Source organism: Balaenoptera acutorostrata, chromosome 1 (genome assembly GCF_949987535.1).
Source record: "Balaenoptera acutorostrata chromosome 1, mBalAcu1.1, whole genome shotgun sequence".
In the NCBI taxonomy this organism is placed as follows: Eukaryota; Metazoa; Chordata; class Mammalia; order Artiodactyla; family Balaenopteridae; genus Balaenoptera; species Balaenoptera acutorostrata.
In genome coordinates, this window is record NC_080064.1 from 14,526,072 (window position 1) to 14,547,921 (window position 21,850).

At 47.8% G+C, this 21,850-nt stretch overlaps 1 protein-coding gene across 1 annotated transcript; it reads right to left on the reverse strand.

The window, feature by feature from the left end:
* Positions 1-296: 296 nt before the first annotated feature.
* On the reverse strand, positions 297-21,850 carry TAS1R2 (taste 1 receptor member 2). Its single transcript, XM_028164680.2, is given in 9 exon segments — positions 297-495; positions 497-785; positions 788-1,210; positions 1,674-1,797; positions 13,583-13,671; positions 13,674-13,791; positions 15,997-16,785; positions 19,284-19,584; positions 21,669-21,850. Coding segments are annotated over 9 exon segments (2,514 nt in total).

A 21,850-nucleotide genomic window follows, 5' to 3' on the forward strand; every position in this document is an offset into this window, starting at 1 on the left:
TTGGAGACCAATAGGTCACCTTGGGTTGTTTTTCTACAATGGGGTGGCATTGCCTGGCAAGCTAAACAGCTCGAGGGAAAGGAACGAAGGGCAAATGTTTCTAGGCATCCATCGCTAGGTGGGTAAAAATGGCCAGGACACAGAGAACCTCGGAGGAACGCCAAATCAGATACCAGGGCTTGGTGGTAATCTTTGGGGGTGGCTTCCTTGCATCCATCTGGAGTTGAACAAGCAAGCCCCCGGCCTCCATCTCCCAACGCTGAGGCCCTCATCCCAATGGGCAGATGATAGGAGTGCTAGTCCCTCCCCATGGTGTAGCCCTGAATCATGCTGTTGAAGTAGGCTGGCGTGTTGCGCTCCAGGTAGAAGAGAATCATGTAGCACTTGGGGCCGAAGTAGCCCAGGGTGATGCCCAGGAGGTGGAGCACAGTGACCAAGAGGTCCAGGATGGTGACCAGCGCCCCCTCGTAGACAGACATGAAGGCGCAGAGGAAGGGAGGTGAAGTAGAAGGTCATGCAGAAGGTGATGAACTTGGCCTCGTAGTAGTTGGTGGGCAGCTCCTTGCCTATGTAGGCAAAGCCGAAGCCCAGCACGGAGACGAGCAGGTCCAGGCTGGTGTTGATCAGCAGCCCCCGGTGGTAGCTGGGGTCGCAGGATAGGGTCGTGATCTTGGGGTCATCGGGGTCAGTGCGGGCAGTGGGGTTGGCCAGTATGCTGCTCCCCACGATGACCGTCTTGAGCACCGTGATGAATGCCACGAAGACATAGGGCCCATGGTAGCGGACCAGAAGCCGTAGGTGCGTGGGAGGCGTCTGGCCATCTTGAAGATGCAGATGATCTGGAAAGAGCGCACGGTGATGCAGGAGATGCAGACGGTGAAGCAGAGCGTGAAGAAGGCCTGGAGGCAGTGGCACGTGGAGACCATGGGCGGCCCTACATACACAGGGACCACCATGTATGCCATCAGCTGCGGCGTCAGCATCAGGAAGCACACGGGCCCCCCAGCCGAGCGAACCATGGGCGTCTGAAACTGCCTCCAGAAGATTATCAAGATGGCCAGGGTGCTGAGGAAGCCCAGGGCAGCCAGCACGACCACAGTGATGGTGGGTGCCGCATGCCATTCAAGGAAGGCCAGCTGCCACTTGAAGCAGGAGGTGTCTTTCCTGCGGGACCACTCATAACTTGGGCAGGGCTGGAAGTCGAATTCACCTGCAAGACCCCACAGCAGCTCCCATCAGCCGAACCTGCCTTCTCAGCATCTACATCCTCTGGGCCTGCATTGGGCCAGGCCCCGGGAAGGAGAAAGAGAGAGAGAGAGCTAAGGGCGACCAACGCTCACTGAGTCCCTTACACCCACTGGCTCATCAACTTCTCACAACAACCCCATTTCACAGATGAGGAAACTGAGGCCCAGCCAGGTAAAGTCACAAAGCCAGGAAGTTATAGAGGCAGGATTTGAACCGAGGTCTCCTTGACTCAGAGTCTAATAACTATAATTCCTCCCTCCCACGACCTCACCCTCTGGTGGGAAAGACATAATCCTTGGCCTTTGGACACTTATGTACCATGGGGGAGACCCCAGAGACCCTGCCAAAGGCGAAGGGCCCTGGAGACCACCCCCCTCCCAGGGCAGGGCAGTGGCAAGGCAAGCATGTGGGCCCATGAATCATACCTGCAGCTCGGTTGAGGAAGGTGCCAGAGAGGCAGGCAATACACTCGAAGCAGCAGGGGTGGATGCCAGCTGGCTTCTTCTTTTGCCCAGTCTGGCAGTCCTTGGAACACATAGACACAGGGATCTGGAGGGAGGAGAGCAGAAGACCCTGAGTCCTCTTTCCCACTCTCTGGGGGCTCCCTTACCCTCTCTAATTCATCCCCAGCAGGATGCTCAGGGGAGGGGAACTGGCCTCTGTCTGGGAGGGGGAGGGGTGCTGGGATTGCCATTAGAACTGGACCTCTGTAGGCACCTTCTTAGTTTCGCCCAGCAAAGACCTAATCCACCTTCTTCGGGTAACAGCACCCAGCTGTAGAGACGGAGACTTTCTGAGGTTGCTGAGTGAATAGGATATGACTCTGGAGCTGCTAGCAGCCCGCTGGTTTCCGGGGGGAGAACATGCCTGAGGAAGGATCTGGGAGATGGAGAGAGTGAGACCCTGGATCCAGCCTTGCCTGAAGCTTCCCCTTCAGGTCAACTCCTGGAATTTTCAATGATGTGAAGCAATAAACTAACTTTTTGCTTATATTGCTTTCTGTCACTTCCCACCAAGAGTCCCAATTAACACATCTTTTATGGAGGGGCAGGGGTTTTCAGGTGAGCAAGAGCAGGTAGCCAGTGGCCATGTCTATTGCTTTTACTGCTATATTTCTTTTTTCTTTTTTTTTAAATAAATAAATTTATTTATTTATTTATTTTTGGCTGTGTCGGGTCTTCGTTGCTGCACGCGGGCTTTCTCTAGTTGTGGCTAGTGGGGGCTACTCTTCATTGCGGTGCACAGGCTTCTTATTGCTGTGGCTTCTCTTGTCGCAGAGCACGGGCTCTAAGCGTGCGGGCTTCAGTAGTTGCGGCATGTGGGCTCAGTAGTTGTGGCACATGTAGTAGTAGTAGTAGTTGTAGTAGTAGTAGTTGCTCCACAGCCTGTGGGATCTTCCCAGACCAGGGATTGAACCCATGTCCCTTGCACTGGCAGGCAGATTCTTAACTATTGTGCCACCGGGGAAGTCCTTGCTATATTTCTAGAAACTAGAAGAGTGCCCAGCAAAGAGGAGGCCTCCAATGATTGTTTATTAAATGAATGAATGAATTACAAGTCGAGGAAACAGTAAGAGCAATGAGGTGAAGGAGAGGATGGGGATGGCATTCTTGGGAAGAGGGTGTGTCTGAGCCTGGCTGAAGTCAGGCTGCATGGGGAGAGGGTGGGAGAGGGTGGAAGACTGAACTATGACACTAAAAAAGTAGGGGCGGTGGGAAGCAACCATGGCTCTTGAGTGGGGAGTGGCCTGATTAGATTCGGGTTATATAAAAATCATTCTGACAACCAATGAGGAGGGCGTTGCACGAGAACACAGATAAAGGACCCAGGGCCCAGACACGAGGAGCCATGGTAGGACCACTCGACCTCAGAGCCCTTCTCTTCTGGCCTCTCAGAGATCACATGCTTTCCTGTTCCACCCCTCTAGTCTCTCTTGCACATGCATCAGATGATGTTTCTGGATGTCTTGTTCTCTCCCTGAAACCTCATGGAAGAGCCTCTCCATCAGCCAAGTTAAGTCTGATCCCCTGCCAGCCTTCCCTCTGTGGTCTTTTCTGCCTCCTGTGGGGCCACACATGTGCAGGCATATGCACACCAACACACACACACACACACGCACACACACACCTTATCCAGACCTACACCCTACCACTCCCTTGCCATGTATTCTCCCCCTCCTCCAAATTCATCTCTTCACTAACTCTGAGCCCCTAAGTAACCAAATTAATCCTACCTCTTACCCATGGAGTCTCAACCTGATATTTACACATTCATTCATTCAAAAAGGTATTGAGTACATACCGATGCCAGGCACTGGAAATATAGCTGTGAACCAAATGAGGCAAAGTCTCTGTTCTTATGAAATGAATATTTTCATGGGGAAGAGAGACAACACACATATAAATTTGTGATACAACAGATGGTGATATATAGTGTGAAGGAAAATAAAGCCATGCAAGGGATATGGAAAATGATGGAGGAGCTGGTTTCACTTTCACATTGGGTGAGGGGAAGGAAGGCCTCATCCATCAGGTGACATTGGAGCAAAGATGTAAAGGCTGGGAGGGAGCAGGTCATGAAGATATCTGTTCAGGCAGAAGGGACAGCATGTGCAAAGGTCCTGCGGTTGGGAGACTTGGCATAGTCGAGGAGCAGCAAGGTCAGCGTGGCTCAAGCAGAATGAGCAAGAGGAAGAACAGCGGGTCTGTTCAAAGAGTTGGAGTCAAAATACTTTGGCTTTTACTCTGAATGAAATGAGAAGCTACTGGAGGATCCCAAGCAGAGGAGTGACAGGATCTGACCTTCGTTTTAACAGGACTGCCCTGTCTGAATAGAGATCATGAGGGGTAATGGCACAACAGGAGACCAGGCAGGGTGTCATTGTAATAGCCCAGCTGAGAAATGGTGGCGGTTCTGACTAAAGAGAGAGCCGTGAAAGAGGTGAGAAGTGGTCAGATTCTGGATGTGTTTTGAAAGTAGGCTGGACAAGATTTACTGCTGGGTTGGATGAGAAAGAAAGGAGTCAAGGATGACTCAATGCTTTTGGTCAAACAACAGAAAGATGGTGTTGCCTTTTACTGGAATGGGAAGACCTTGGGGGACCAACTTTGCGTAAGTAGGTGAATATTTGACTTAAAGTTGAGGGGAGAAGTCCAGTCTGAAGATATAAAAGTGGAAGTTATAAACCTATGGATCATATTTCCAGCCATGTAGACAGAGAAGAGAATAAGTCCATTGGCTGAACTCTTGTACCCTCCAGGGTTTAAGGGTCAAGGGGATAAGGAGGGACCAGGAAAGGAGACTTAGAAGGAGTAGTCATAGCTGTAGGGGAACCAAGAGATAGACTGGCCCAGAATTCGAGTAAAGATATTGTTTCCAAAGAGAGGACGTAATCAGCTGTGTCACATCTGTTCACAGGTTGACTACGATGATGATGGTTGGATTGGCAATATCTAGACATCAGTGACCTTCACAAAAGCAGTTTCAGAAGAGTGATGTGGTGGAAAGCCTTGTTGGTGTAGGTTCAAGAGAGAATGGGGAACTTCTGGTTTCTGGTCTGGCATGTAAGGAGCTTGGAAGTCATCTCCTCCATCCTCACAACAAGAAAAAGGCTGAACAAGCTAAAAATCAACAACCCTTCTTAGGTCCATCAGAGAATTGGGGTCATGGGGCAAACCACAGATCCCAAAACTGGGGAGACAGGTGCACACAAAGAGTCACAGCTTAGCAGGAGCAGGAAATGCTGCTGGAGGCAGAAACCGGTAGGAGCAGCTAGACAGCAAATGACCAGTTGCTGGGACTGAGCTCAGACTAGCTTGAGAGAGACCTCTAGGGGTGCATCCTTAACCTCAGGAGCCCCACCAGCTTCTCAGGGTAAAGACTGCTCTCCAGCAAGGGGAGAGGAAAAAGCAACCATTCTGAAATACACCCAGAGCATTCTGTTCTCCTTAACAAAGGCCTGCCCTCAAGGGAAACTATTTTACCACAGCTGAATTGACATAGGGGAAAGGAAGTACCCAACTGCAGCCCCCCTCTAGCCTTCCTGTCTCACCGAAGGTGGGGAGAGCTGAGAGGCACTTGTGGAGGGCACCGCCCAGGGCAGAGGCTTACCAAAAGAATAAAACCTGGTCATAGATGATTCCAGAATTCTTCCCCTCCTCCCACATCTTATGACCACATCATTCAGGCTCCTGTATAATAACAGGGGATTACAACCAAAAGAACTGCAAGGCTCAAATTCTGTTTAAGAAAGAGTCTCTAGGGAAACCCAAAGCCAGCAGGGGAGACCCCAAAAGGGAGACATCAGAGGAAATTTTAGCCTCTGACACCACAGCTATGGCAAAGAGTAAACATAGCCTCACTCCTGCCCAAATAAACATAAAACCTCATGCTAAAATTTATTTACCTCAGTTCCTTTAACAAATACATCATGTCTGGCTTTCAACAAAAAATTACAAGGCATGTTAAAAGACAAAAAAAAAGTCTAAAGAGACAAAACAAGCATCAGAATGAGACTCATATATGGTAGAGATTTTGCAATTATCAGACAGGAAATTTAAAATAACTATGATTAATATGCTAAGAGCTGTAACTGAAAAAGTGAACAACATTCAAGAAAAGATGGGTAATGTAAGCAGAGAAATGGAAACTGAAAGAAAGAACCAAAAGGAAATGCAACACATTTTTTAAAAACCTATGGTAACAGAAATAAAGAATGCCTTTGATGGGCTCATCAGTAGACTGGACACAGCTGAGGAAAAAGCCAGTGAGCTTGAAGATATCTCTATAGAAACATCCCAAAGTGAAGCAAAGAGAAAAAAAAAAGTGAAAAACAGAGAACAGAATATCTAAGAGCTATAGAACAATTGCAAAATATGTAACATACATTTAATGAGAATACCCAAAGGAGAAGAAAGAAAGGAACAGAAGAAATATTTGAAGGAATATAGGCTGAGAATTTTATAATTATTAATGACAGATACCAAATCACAGATCCAGGAAGTTCAGAGAACACCAAGTGGGATAAATACTTTTAAAAAATTACTCTTAGGTATACAATATTCAAAATGTAAAAAAACAAAGATAATGTCTCAAAGGAAGCCGGGCGTGGGGGAGGGGGCGGAAATACCAACAAAAACGTTTACTAGGGAAAAAGAAGGACCTTTATAACAATAAAAGTGTCAATAGATCAAGAAGATATAATAATTATAAACAGAAATGCACCTAACAAGAGATCCACAAAATACATGGAGCAAAGACCATCAGAATTAAAGGGAGAAAAGGCAATTCAACACATAATATTCCCCAGTAATAATTGAAGACTTCCATACCTCACTCTCAATAATGGATAGAACAACCAGACAGAAAATAAGTAAGGAAATAGAGGACTTGAACAACACAATAAACCAACTGGATTTAACAGATATACATAGGACACTCTACCCAACAACAACAGAATATACATCTTCTCAAGTGCACATGTGACATTTTACAGATAAGGACAGACCTTATGTTAAACCATGAATTAAGTCTGAATAAATTTTAAAAGATAGATATCACACAAAGTATCTTCTCTGACCACAATAGGATGAAGTTAAAAATCAATAACAGAATGAAAACTGGGAAATTTACAAATTTGTAAAAATTAAACAATGCTCTTACACAACCAACAAATCAAAGAACCCACAAGTGGGATTAGAAAATATTTAAAGATGAATGAAAATGAAAACACAATGTACAAAAACATGGGATACAGCAAAACAGTGCTAAGGGGGGAATTTAAAGCTATAAACACTTACATTGGAAAACAAGAAAGATCTCAAATCAACAACCTAACTTTACAGCTTAAGGAACTAGAAAAAGAAGATCAAACTAAACCCGAAACTAGCAGAAGGAAGGAAATAATAAAGATTAAAGCAGAATGAAACAAATTAGAAAATAGAAAAATATTAGAGAAAATCAATTAAGCCGAAAGTTGGTCCTTTGAAAAGATCAGCAAAATTGACAAACCTCTAGCTAAAATGGCTAAGAAAAAAAGAGAGGATTCAAATTACTAAAATCAGAAATGAAAGTGAGGATATCCCTACTGATTCTACAGAAATAAAAACAATTATAAGAGAGTACTATGAGCAATTATACACCCACAAATTGGATAAACTAGATGAAAAAAATTCCTAGAAACACAAAATCTACTAATACTAAATCATGAAGAAATAGAAAATCTGAATAGACCTATAACTAGTAAGGAGATTGAATCAGTAATCAAAAAATCTCCCCACAAAGAAAAGTCCTGGATCTGATGACTTCACTGGTGAATTCTACCAAAAACTAAAGAGGAAGGAACTCTCCTTAACTCATTTTATGAGGCCAGCATCAATCTGATAACAAAGCCAGTCAAAAAGGCTCAAGAAAAGAAAACTACAAACCAATATCCCTTATGGACATTGATGCAAAAATTCTCAACAAAATACTAGCAAACTGAATTCAGCAGCATATTAAAAGGATTATGCACCATGATCATGTGGGATTTATTCCTGTAATACAAAGATAGTTCAACATATAAAAATCAATCAATGTAATACACCACATTAACAAAATGAAGGGGAAAAAAACACATGTTCCTCAGTCATAAGAAAGAATGAAATTTTGCCGTTTGCAACAACATTGATGGACTTGGATGGTATTATGCTAGTGAAATAAGTCAGACAAAGACAAATACTGTATAGTATCACTTATATGTGAAATCTAAAAAATACAACAAACTAGTGAATATAACAAAAAAGAAACAGACTCACAGATATAGAGAACAAACTAGTGGTTACCAATGGGGAAAGGGAAAGAGAAGAGGGTCAATACAGGGGTAGGGGATTACGAGGTACAAACTACTATGTATAAAATAAGCTACAAGGAAACATTGTACAACATAGGGAATATAGCCAATATTTTATAATAACTATAAATGGAGTATAACCTTTAAAAATTGTGAATCACTATATTGTGCCCCGTAACTTATATAATATTGTACATCAAGTATACTTCAATCAAAAATAAATAAATAAATAAATGTAATAAAACACATGATCATCTTAATTGATGAAGGAAAAGTATTTGACTCTTTCATGATAAAAAAAACACTCAACAAACAAGAAGTAAAGGAAAACTACCTCAACATAATAAAAATTCTATGTGAAAAGCCAACAGTGAATATCATATTCAATGGAGAAGGACTGAAAGCTTTTCCTCTAAGATCAGGAACAAGGCAAAGATGTGCAGTCTCACCCCTTCTATTAACACAGTACTGGAGGTCCTAGCTAGAGCAATTAGGCAAGAAAAAAAAAAAAGTCATCTAAATTGGAAAGTAATCAATAAAATTATCTGCTCACAGATGATATAATCTTATATGTAAAATATCCTAAAGATTCTGCAGAAAAATTGTTAGGACCAATAAGTGAACTCTTCAAAGTATCAAGATACAAAGTCAACAAACAAAAATCAGTTGTTTTCTACACACTAACAATGAATGATTCAAAAAGGAAATTAAGAAAATAATTCTATTTACAATAGCATCAAAAAGAATAAAATACTTAGGAATTAACCAAGGAGGGAAAGACTTGTACAATGAACACTACAAAACATTTCTAAAAGGAATTAAAGAAGACATACATAAATGGAAAGACATCCCATGTTTACGGATTGGCAGACTTGATATTGTTACGATGTCAATACTACCCAAAGCAATCTACAGATTTAATGTAGTTCTTTTTTTTTTTTTTATATAAATTTATTTATTTATTTTTGGCTGTGTTGGGTCTTCGTTTCTGTGCGAGGGCTTTCTGCAGTTGCGGCGAGCGGGGGCCACTCTTCATCGCGGTGCGCGGGCCTCTCACTATCGCGGCCTCTCTTGTTGCGGAGCACAGGCTCCAGACGCACAGGCTCAGTAGTTGTGGCTCACGGGCCTAGTTGCTCCGTGGCATGTGGGATCTTCCCAGACCAGGGCTCGAACCCATGTCCCCTGCATTGGCAGGCGGATTCTCAACCACTGCGCCACCAGGGAAGGCCTAATGTAGTTCTTATCAAAATTCCAATGAGGTTTTTTTGCAGAAATACAAAAACCATCCTGAAATTCATATGGAATCTCAAGGGACCCTGAATAGCCAAAACAATCTTGAAAAAGAACAAAGCTGGAGGAATCACATTTCCTGATTTCAAAACTTTCTACAAAGTGGCAGTAATCAAATAGCGTGGTACCAGACTAAAGAGACACACAGACGAATGGAATAAAATAAAGTCCAAAAATAAAACCTCACATATATGGTCAAATGATTTTGACAAGGGTTTCTAGGCCATTCAATGGGGAAAAGATAGTTTTTTAAGCCAATGATGCTGGGAAAACCGGATACCCACAGGCAAGAGAATGAAGTGGCCTGTACATAACACCATATATAAAAATTAACTGAAAACAGATCCATGACCTAAATGGAAGATCTAAAACTATAAAAACTCTTAGAAGAAAACACAGGGCAAAAGTTTCACGACACTGACTTTGGCAATGGTTTCTTGGAGATGACACCAAAGGCACAGGCAACAAAAGAAAAAAATGGTCAAATTGGACTTAATGAAAAATTTTAAATTTATGCATCAAAAGGTACTATCAACCAAGTAAATAGGCAACCTATAGAGTGGGAGAATATATTTGCAAATAAGATATACAAGGGATTAATACACAGAATATAGAGAACTCCTAAAACTCAACAACAACCAAAAAACCAACCTGATTCAAAAATTAAAAAAATAGAGTTGAACAAATATTTCTTCAAAGAAGATATACAAATGGATAATAAACACATGACAAGATACCCAGTATCAGTAATCATTGGGAAAGTGAGACTCTAAACCACAATGAGAGACCACTTCACACCCATTAGGATGGCTGCTATCAGAAAGACAGAAAATAACAAGTGTTGGTGAGGATGTAGAGGAATTGGAACAGCGAGCTTTTGTGCACTGCTGGAAATGTAAAATGGTACAGTCACTGTGGAAAACATGGTAGTTCCTCAAAAAATTAACAATAGAATTAACCTATAATCCAGCAATTACATTTCTGGGTATATACTCAAGAGAAATGAAAGCAGTCTTGAAGAGATATTTGTATACTCTTATTCATAACAGTATTAATTTCACAATAGCTAAAATATGGAAGCAACCCAAGTGTCCATTTATGGATGAATGGATGAGCAAAATATTATATATCCATAAAATGGAATATTATTCAGCCTTAAAAAGGAAGGAAATTACGATGCATGTTACAACATGGATGAACCTTGAGGACCTTATGCTAAGTGAAATAAACCAGTAATAAAGACAAATACTGTATGATTCCACTTATATGAGGTATCTAGTGCGGTCAGATTCAGAGATAGAAAGTAGAATGGTGGTTTCCAGGGGCTGGAGGAGAGGAATGAAGGAGGAGTTACTGTTTAATGGGCATAGCATTTCAATTTTGCCAGATGAAAGTATTCTAGAGATGGATGGCGGTGATGGTTGTACAACAGTATAAATGTACTTAATGTTACCGAACGGTCAACTTAAAAATGGTTGAGAGCTTCCCTGGTGGCGCAGTGGTTGAGAACCTGCCTGCCAATGCAGGGGACATGGGTTCGAGCCCTGGTCTGGGAGGATCCCACATGCCGCGGAGCGACTAGGCCCGTGAGCCGCAACTACTGAGCCTGCGCGTCTGGAGCCTGTGCTCCGCAACAAGAGAGGCCGCGATAGTGAGAGGCCCGCGCACCGCGATGAAGAGTGGCCCCCGCTTGCCGCAACTAGAGAAAGCCCTCGCACAGAAATGAAGACCCAACACAACCATAAATAAATAAATAAATAAATAAAATAAAATAAAATAAGGTACCGCTTACTAAAAAAAAAAAATGGTTGAGACGGTAAAGTTTATGTTATGTGTATTTTACCACAATTAAAACATTGGGAAAAATCATTTAAGATGGTAACATTTGTGGGGTTTTTTTTACAATAATTAAAGATAATTTTTTTAAGTCACAAAACTTATGAAATACAATGAAAGCAGTACTTAGAGGGAAGTGTCTAGCTGTCAATGCCCACATTAAAAAAGAAAGATCTCAAATCACATTCACTACCTTGTTGCAGAGTTGTGTACTCTGCTACTGTCTGTCATGACAGAATCCACATGGAACCTGATCATTCTAGAAGACGTGGGTCCAGCAACCACAGGGTGGAAAAAGGATTGGCCACACTCACCATTCTTTGCAGAGGCCCATTGTAGAATCGGGGCTTCTCATCTCCAGAACCTTAGATTCTGCTAGAATAAAGCATGGAGATCCAAAGGGGGAATACTCCCACCAGCAGACACAATAGGGCTCTATGGTTACCACCTGGTCATTTAAGGGGTCTCATGCCAGCGAACGAGAAAGCCAAGAAAGGAGAGGTAAATGACTTGGATTAGCGGGAGGGGCTAGGGGTGCTGCTAGGGGTAGGAAGGAGTAAGACTGCGATCCAGGCGATTCCCCAAGGCGGCACTTGGTGCTTCTAGCCCAGTGATGACTGCTACTAGATAGCCACCGGACCACAAGCCAGCAAGGACAAGGTGACAACAGCCTCTGACACCTTGGGGATGTATGTCTGGATCACCCCATATGCCAATGACCTAGAGCAGCCAGTGGCTGAGGGTGAGGGAATCCAGAATGGACGGTGGCAGAAAGAGAGGGATGAATCAGGTCCACCCGGGGCCCAGGGCAGCAGCAGGACCCGTGGCTGGGTTCACTCGACTCCCCTCGTGCAGAGACCAAACTGGCCACTCTCTGCCCAGGGGCTGCAGGGTGAGACGCCCGCAGGGAGCTGCTGGGCGTCACACGAGCGCGACCTGGAAATGCCAAGGAACTCATACCCCCTGGCACGACCCTTGACCACTGGGAGATACGGAGCCAACGGATCAGTGCCATCCTCTTCCCACCCTTGGGGACCGTTCTAAAGTGACTCCTGAGAAGGTTCAGGTAAGACTGAGATCCCATTACTCACAGCAGGGTCCAGCTTGAGAACATTCCCTTTTCCTCTTTCCCTGTTAAATACTCCCCAGCCTCCTACTCCTGTTCCCCCAGATCATATCCTGGGATAAACCTTCTGCACGTCAGCCCTTGTCTCAGGCTCTGCTTTCTGGGGGAAAGCCAGGCTAAGACACTTATTTGTTGACTTGTGTCCCTTCAAAATTCCTATGTTAGAGTCCTAACCCCAGGACCTAAAAATGTGATCTTATTGGTAAATAGGATCACTGCAGATGTAATTGGTTAAGATAAAGTCACACTGGAGGAGGGTGGGTCCCGACTCCAATATGACTGATGTCTTTATGAAAGGGGGAGATTTGGAGACAGACACACCCACTGGGAGAACACCATGTGAAGATGAAGGCAGAGATCAGGTGATGCAGCAGGAGCTAAGGAAAGCCAACAGGGACCAGCAAATCACCAGGAGCCAAAAGAAAGGCCTGGGACAGAGTCTCATTCACAGCTCTCAGGAGGAATCAACCCTCCAACACCTTGATCTTGGACTTCTGGCCTCCAGAACTATGAGACAATATGTTTCTGTTGGTTAAGCCCCCCAGTTTGTGGTCCTTTGTGATGGCAGGCCTAGCAAACTAAAAAAGACACCAACCCAATGTACTCCATAAAAATCCCCCAGAAGCTCAGAAACTAGCAGCACCAAATGCCTCTGGAACAGGGGTCAAGTGGGGGTGGGGAGAGTGACAAAGACTCTGAAAAGTTTTTAGATTCCCTCCCTCACCCCACAGGGCTGGGTCTCTATCCTGCCCTCCCCAGCAGCATTCTGACAGCTTTTTATAGAAAGAGGGTAAAACAAAGGAGCTTTGGACTGACAGATGTCGGACATGGTGGAAAGAAGAACTATCCCCAAAATGTGAGTATTCCTTGATGGGGTGTAGCCTGAATGCTGTATAGAAAGACATGGACAAGCTGTGTGCCCTTAGGCAGGTCATGCAACCACTCTGTGCCTTCAGTTTTCTAACGCATAAGATAAGGAGAAGAGTAGCATCTATTTCCCAGGGTTGGCATGAGAGTTGAAGTCTTTAACACACACATGTCCTGAGCCCCTCGGTCCTGAGAAGCCAGAAAGCCCTGAACTTGTACAGTTCTCCGTCAGAGGAGGAAGGCTGGGACCCCAGACAGTACACCCACAAACAGAGACGCCACCAGCTGTCGAGAACGAATCCCAGGTAAAAGGGTCCTTGCCACCCCAGCATGAGCTCTGGGGCCCGGCCTCCAGCCCCCTCCCCCACCCCCTCCTGAGAGCTGACCGTGCTGTTAGGGGTGTGCCAGGAGATGTCACAAATGTCCTTCAGCTGCCGCTTCGACGGTTGGTAGGAGGCGATGCTCTGGAAAGGGTCTGACTCAGGTGCCATTGCCACTGGATGACCTCCAGGTGCAGGGACAGGTCCCCTTGCTCATTGAAGAAGATTTGGTGGCCCAGGAGGGTGAAGTTGACCTTCCAGATATCCAGAAGTAGCTAAAGGAGCCGGAGGGAAGGGAAGTGGAGCTGGCATCAGAGGTTGGGCCAGACCTGGGAGAAATGCTAGCAGCCCACGGGCCTTGATTTCCAAAACTTTGAAAAATGTGGCAGTTTGGAGGCAGTGGCTGAGAGCTCTGGCTTTAGAGTCAGATGCACCTGGGTTTAGGCATCAGATCTACCACCTGCTGTGAGGCCTTGGACCTGGCACTTAACCTCTATAAACCCCAGATTCCTCTTCTGCAAAGTGGGGGCCAAAATGGCCTGACCTTCTGGGCTCTGAAGCAATAAATGAGTGAATCTCCGTTAGGGGCTCAGAACGGTGCTTGGAAAATAGTCAGCTCTCACCTCCTACTGAGATGTCAATATTATTCCTTTTCCCTGGAAGTCACTTCGGCCATCCTTCTGGGATCCAATATGGGGGGTCCAGAGTCCACTGTCTCTCCCACCTACTGGGGTCTCCCCTGCCCCCTGGGTCCTGCCTGCTGCCCCACACTTTGGAGCCAACTCTTTTTTCAGTCTCTCCCCACCCCATCACCCATCATTCTCACTATGCAGAAGCTGGTATGAACTAGAACATGCTAGGACATCCTTCGGCCTGAATTCCAGTCCTAGCTCTGTCCTAAATTTGCTGTGTGACTTTGGGCAAGTCACTGAACCTCTCTGGGCTGATCCCAAAAGGGCTTCCAGCTTAGTTATCAAATCAGTCTGGCTCGTAGGTCTTTCCTCCATAAATGAGAGAGTCTATTGGACTACATCTTGGGGGCCCAGAGCTCACCTCATCTCAGGAACTGACAGACAGATAGCCCAGGGATTTGATCTCTAGCCTTCTCCCTGCCCTGCCGGGAGAGTGAGGACCTGGCTGAAGTCTCTTTCGCATATGCACAGGTTGCTGGGTCTGAGAGCAATGGTCCTGGGAGCTGAGACTGGGGAGGCTCCATCCCAGTGGTCAGCCTGAGGATGAGGATCAGGATGGCAACGGCCCCTGGGGAGCCAGCACTAGTGTCCATGTCACACTCCTGCGGCGACCTGGCCAAGCTGGGCTGAGCAGCCTGGATTCCAGGGGTCCAATACATGGGGCCAGAAAGCATTTCCCTGTAATTCTCCTGAGTAGGCAGGGCCTATTATTGGCAGGGGCCTGGGTCTCTCCGGGCTCCCCTTTTGGGTCTGAGCCTTGCTTCCCCTTCCTCACCTAGCCCCACCCCCAACCCCAGCAGTGGTTCTACCCCCAGGCCCCACCCTCTCTCCTAAGGCCAGACACTGGTGTCAGAAACAGAGGAGGAGACACTCAGCTTCTACTCTGCACCAGGTAATGTACATACATTATTATTAATCCTCATAATAACTCAGCAGCATTCATATTACTCCTTGTGTTTAATAAATGAGAAAACTGAGGCTCAGAGATATTAAATAGCTTGCCCAAAGTTGCACAGCTAGTGGTGGCAGAACTGGGACTTGAACCCAGGCTGCCTGATTCCAAAGCTCTGCTCAGATCATCACCACCTGCCTCCTAACGGATGGGCTGTATCAGAGATGCCTGCGGGGTATCAGGGGAGGATAAAGACGGGGGTGGGGGGCGATTGAGCAATAGAGTAGGCAGCTGGCTCCAAACTATGAAAAAGTCAGTGAACTGTTTAAGCAGAGATGTCTAATGACGAGTAGAAAGCATATGTCCCTGGTGTATATCTCCTCTGCTCCTCTGGATCCTCAGTAAAACCTTCTACACCTTCCGCAGGCCCAAGGTAGGGTGTGTGTGCCTGTGCATAAACCAGGAAAACGCAGCTTTAAATTCCAGGCCTGAATCAAGGTGATGCCGAACTGGGACGATGAACCTGAGAGCTGATGGGAATACACAAGCTCATCCCCAGGGCCTCCACCCTGGAGAGGCTGTGGGGAGACCTGGGGCTCCGGCCTGCGGGGCTTCCTTCTAGGGAATTTCACCCAAATCTGCAAGGACAGACTATCATGGATGGTGATGATTAAGTTAATTTTTTTTTTTTAAGGAATTTTGTTTTGTCACCACGAAGGACTCCTATGTGTCTGGAGGCAGGGCGTGATCCATGGCCTCTCCCACCCATTTGCCCAGAACCCACCAAGGGAAGGGGAGGATAGAGCAGAGCAGTGGGCAGCTCTGCGGTCTCCATGGCAACCACGGACTCTGCACCTGCTCCGTGGGGCCCTGGCTTTCCACAGGCCAGACCTCACCTGCCAAGGGTAGACCACCTCCTTGTGGCAGCCGGTCTGGTTGCAGCCCAGGAGGTTCTGCGGCGCGTGAGCCACGGCGTAGACGGCGGAGTACACGCTGTAGACCACGCGTTCGCCGGAGAGTGTGAGGATGGAGTTGAAGGACTCAGTGGTGTTCATACAGGAGTCACACTCCTGGTTGCAGGCGGCCCCCAGGCTGCTCCTGTTGAGCGCGGGCCGGCTGACCTGGGAGCGGCGCACGAGGAACTCGCTGAAGCCCGGGATGGGCACGCTCTGGGTGGTGGTGCCCAGGAAGGTGCCTGTGCGCTGCAGCTGGGTGAGGTGGTGCAGGACCGGGTAGATGGCCCAGGATTCGGAGGCGATCCACACTGCGCCCGTGAAGTTCTGGCGCAGAACCTCGCGGAAGAAGTCGAACAGGGCCAGGTCTGGCGAGAACACGGCCACAGCACACGCCGTGCTCTGCTGCAGCTTGCCCACGACGGCCTCCAGGCGCTCAGGCTCCTGCTGCGTCATCGTCTGGTCGGGCTGCGGCATGGGCAGCGTCTCCCGGAAGGCGATGCAGATGTCACGGTGGGCCAGGCGCTCGCTGAGCAGCTTGCTGTTGCCGCGGCCGTAGTCATCGCTGCTTGGCAACACGAGGATCCCGTTCCAGCGGAAGTGCAGCATCAGCTGCACCATGGCCTCCATTTGGTGGTGCACACCTGGCGCCGTGCGCAGCACCGCTGGGAAACGCAGCTGGTCATTGATGGCACCGTAGGTGATCCGCCGGAGGGGAGGGTCCAGCAGGTACTAGCGAGGGCCTCACAGGGCCCCCGCCCCCAAGGGGGTTCCACCCACCACCATCATCCTTATGGCGTTTGAGGAGCACACAGCGCCAGCCACGCCCAGGGCTAAGTGGTTTAGTCCACCGTCATCATGGACATCACAGTAATGACAATGAATGAGAACCTACTATGTGTTGGACCCTGAACTAGGTGGTTTGCTCCATCATCACCATGGTCATTACTGAAATAACATTTCACAGGAATCTATCATGGGCCTGGCCCTAGGCTAGGTGCTTTACGTTAACATCATCGTGATTATCCTTGTAGTAACACTTACCAAGCACCTACTGTGTGCCATGCCCTGGGCTAAGTGATGTACACCATCTCACGATGGTCATCAGCATGGTAGCCTTTCGTGAGCACCCACCACACGCCAGGCCCTGGGCAAGATGCTTCTCATCGACGTCAGCCCCACCTCACCCTTTAGCAACACTGTTGACCACCTACTGTGTGCCAAGCCCTAGGCTCGGTGATTTCCATCATTATCATTCTCATGATCTAGTAACATTTATTGAGTGCCTACTGTGTGCCCCTGAGCATAAAGCTTTCCTCCTCACCATCATCATCCTCAGATTAGTCACATTTCCTTCCGCAGCCTCTGGGATGGCACAGTCTCGGTTTTCTTCCCCTTTCACTGGTTGCTTCTTCTCCTCTCCTCTATGACCTCTTGACCTTGGAGGACCCCAGGGCTCAGCCTTCAGCCCTTGTGTCTTCTCCATCTGCTCCCCTTCCTTTGGTGATCTCATCCAGGCTCCTGGCTTTAAATACCATATCCATGCTGACAACTCCCAATAGCCCTGCCCTGGACCTCTCTGCTAAATTTCAGACTCATACCTGCAACTGCCTCCTTGACATTTCAAACTTAACGTAGCCAGAACTGAACTCCTGTCTCCCCTGAACCTGCTTCGCCCACAATCTCCCCATCACCCCTGATGGTGAATCCATTCCTCCAGTTACTCAGGCCAGAACTGTAGAGTCCTCACTGGCTCGTCTCTCTCAAACATGCCGCCTTCAAGCCATCAGCACACCCCATGGGATCTACCTTCACAGTGTGTCCGTTCAGTGCCTACACCCCCCCCCCACCATCCTAGTCCAGCCACCATCATTCCTGCTACGAGTTACCCCAATATCCTCGCCCCTCGCCCCTCTCCAATCTACACTTAGCATGGCTCCAGGGCGGTCCTGCTCACACATACACACCAGTCACATATTCAAGACCCTCCAACCGTTCCTAATGCCACTCAGGAAAAGCCAGAGTCCATCGGTGGTCCCTAAGGGGCACCATCACTGACCCCAGCCCTTCCCGCTCTGATTTCACCTCCTTCTCTCCCACTAGTCCCAGTTCTGCTCACCCGGTTCCATGAACACGCCAGGCACCTCCCGGCCTCTGCATTTGCTGACCCCTTGTCGTGGGTGCTCTTCTTCCTCCTTCACCTCCTTCAAGCCTCCATCCAATCTCCCTGTACCCACTCCGCCTGTCCCCCGACACGCCCCACCTCCCTTAACCTTGACTTGACTTTTCCTTTTATCCATTTCACTTCTCACTTCCCATCATCCTATCTCACATACTTATTTACATTGATCGTCTGTCTCTCCCCACTGGAAGATAAACTCTCTGAGGGCAAATTTCTGTGCATTTCCCCAGCTGCATCCCCGACACCTACAGCAATACCTGGCACCGTCGGCACTCAATAAATATTTGTTAAATGAATGAAAGAATCACTTCAATCCTGGACTAGATTCTTCACATAAGAATATTAACACTGATTGAGCACCTACTCTGAGTCAGATCCTTGGTGCTTGATATAATAAAAACAACAGCAAAACTTACAGTATTTGTAACTACCCACTGTGGGCCGAGTCTTGTGCTAGCTGCTCTTTAACAAGCAGATATTTTATGCCAGTTCTGGACTACGCCTTTTTGATCATGATGGTGAAAATAGTTAGCATAGCAGCAGTAATTCTATAGCACTTTTTTGAGGACCTGCTGTGAGGCAGATTCTGTGCTAGGCAATTATACAGGATAATATTGAGCACTTTCTGAGTTTTTATTCTCGCGCAAGATGCTTTACGTAACAACAGTAACATTACTGACTACCTATTGTGCACTAGAAATTCTTACCTAAATTGAACGCTTTCATCTTCAGACAGTCCAAGGATGGGACTCTTATCATCCCACTTTAGAGATGGGGAAACTGAGGCTTGGGTAAGTTAAGAGGTTGGCTCAAGGTCTCACAATGGCCAAGACTCAGAGGCAAGATGCACACCGAGGTCCTTCTGCCTCCGAAGCCTGAGCTCTGAACCAATAGGCTGGCTACCTTGCCAGGGCTGGGGTGGATGTCCTGACCTTGCTTCCGCTCCCCGATCCAACACCCCCGGGACGGGTGGGGGTGGTGAGCCCTCAGGAAAAGCACTCGGCTGCCCTCCTGCCCAGCCCCTTCTCCCAGGGCCCAGGGGCCTCACCTGTGGAAGGAGAGAGAGGGAGAGGAAGTGGGCCACGGTCATGGAGGACTCGGAGTTGTCAGGGCCAGTGATGGCCACCACGCGGGGTACGTAGTGGCTGTAATCCTCCTGGATGGGCGGGAAATAGTCGTCCTGTGACAGGAAGTAGAGCACAGGATGGACGTTGTTGGACATGTGGCAGGTGTCCACCATCTCGTAGCCCAGCAGCACACTGGGCAGCAGGCTGATGTCATTGTTGATTTCCTCCACCGCAAAGCGCGTGGCCTGCGTGAGGTTGTAGCCCAGCACCTTCATCTCGTACCTGGAGAGGCTGCAGTAGGGTGGAGTGGGCAACGGGTCCAGAGTGAGAAGGGGAGGGGAGGGCCAGCCTGTTCCTCCTGCCTGCAGTAGGAAAGCCAAGGCATCGCCCAAGAAGGAACCACTCCAGAGGGTTCTGGCATTTTTACCACATCATTTTCACAGCTCTGAGATCACCATCGTCCCTATGACCACCTCTGACACTATGATCTCTGTGGCCACCATCAGTCACCACCACTGCCACCAGTACTACCGTCCCTATGACCTCCGTCATCACTCTATCAATGTCCACCAATGTGACCACCATTACCCACCATAGCCTCCATCATCACTATCATCACTGTGACCATCATCACCTACTATTCCTATTATGGGTATCATCACCACTGCCATCACAGTCACCCTATGTCTGTGGCCATCATTATCAATACCACTACCATCATCACCACCACCACTACCATCACCATCATCACCATCACTACCACCACCACCACCATCACTATCACCATCACCATCACCACCACCACCACCACCACCACCACCATCACTATCCCTACTAACACCATCACCACCACCACCATCACTATCACCATCACCATCACCACCACCACCACCACCATCACTATCACTACTATCACCATCACCACCACCACCATCACTATCACCATCACCATCACCACCACCACCACCACCACCACCATCACTATCACTACTATCACCATCACCACCACCACCATCACTATCACCATCACCATCACCACCACCACCACCATCACTATTATCACCACCACCACCACCACCATCACTATCACTACTATCACCATCACCACCACCACCATCACTATCACCATCACCATCACCACCACCATCACCACCACCACCACCACCATCACTACTATCAACTTCACCATCACCACCATCACTATCACCATCACCATCACCACCACCATCACCACCACCACCACCACCATCACTACTATCAACTTCACCATCACCACCATCACTATCACCATCACCATCACCACCACCACCACCACCATCACTATTATCACCATCACCACCACCACCACCATCACTGTCACCATCACAATCACCACCACCACCATCACTACTATCACCACCACCACCACCACCATCACCAGTATCACTACCACCACCACCTTCACTATCACCACCACCACCACCATCACCATCACCACTGCCGCCACCATCATCACCGTACTCCATTTTCCTTATCACCAGTATTACTACTACCAACGTTATCTACATCACCATCACTTCTATCACCACCATCATTTCTCTAGACTCTCCACCATCATCACAAGCATCAAAATATCCAACATCATGCTTAGTACCATCACCCTCACCATTCTCAAGCCAACATATAATCTTCCCCAACATCTTATAAATGGTTCATTTCTTACAGTCAGGCTTTAATCATCTTTGCACTCTCCTTCCTTTCTCTCTCTTTCTCAGAATGCCTCGCCCTCTCTGCACAAGATCACTATTTTATAATCCCAGGCTGGCTCCAGTATCTCAGCCTTCATGCCTGCCCGAAGGTGGCCCACTCAATCTCTGAATGATGCTGCCACCCCAGTGGGTTCACAGGGGATGGAGTGCAGAGGAAAGCCCCCCCGGTCCTGGAAACACCCCTGCCCACCCAACCACAGCCCTGGGAAAATACAAACCTTCCTTCCAGTCTGAGAACCTGCCTCCCAAAGGTATAACAGCCGGGCCTTGGCATGGACTCACTGGGAGTCCCGCTGCTGCCAGAGGGAAGGGGGTTGGTTTTGATGGTCTCTAAGACCCCTCTAGGCTCAAACATCCCATAACTCTTTAGTAAGAGACGTGACATTGAGACACCAGGTTTCAAAATTTCAGGACATAGTCGCCATAGATTTTAATAACACGGACTGTGCCGGGCCTCCCTGAGAGCCAGTGGTGTGCATCCAGGATGGGGGTTTGGCAATGAATGAGGAGACGCATTCTGACCCATTGGGCTTGGCTTGGCCTCCCCAGGACCACAGGACCAGCCTCGGCTCCCACCCCGCCCACACCATCACTTCCAGCCTCGCACTGGAGACTCCCTCCTTGCACTTGGGCACCTGCAGGTACTTGAGGTGGACAATGCCCTTCATGTTGGCATGGAGGGTGAAGAGGCCACCCAGGAGGTAATCCCCAAGCAAGTAGAACTCCGAGTTCTCAGCCAGCTCAGCCAGGGCCCGCAGCAGGAAGATCAGGGAGCAGACCACCCTGCCCTGGGCTCCCAT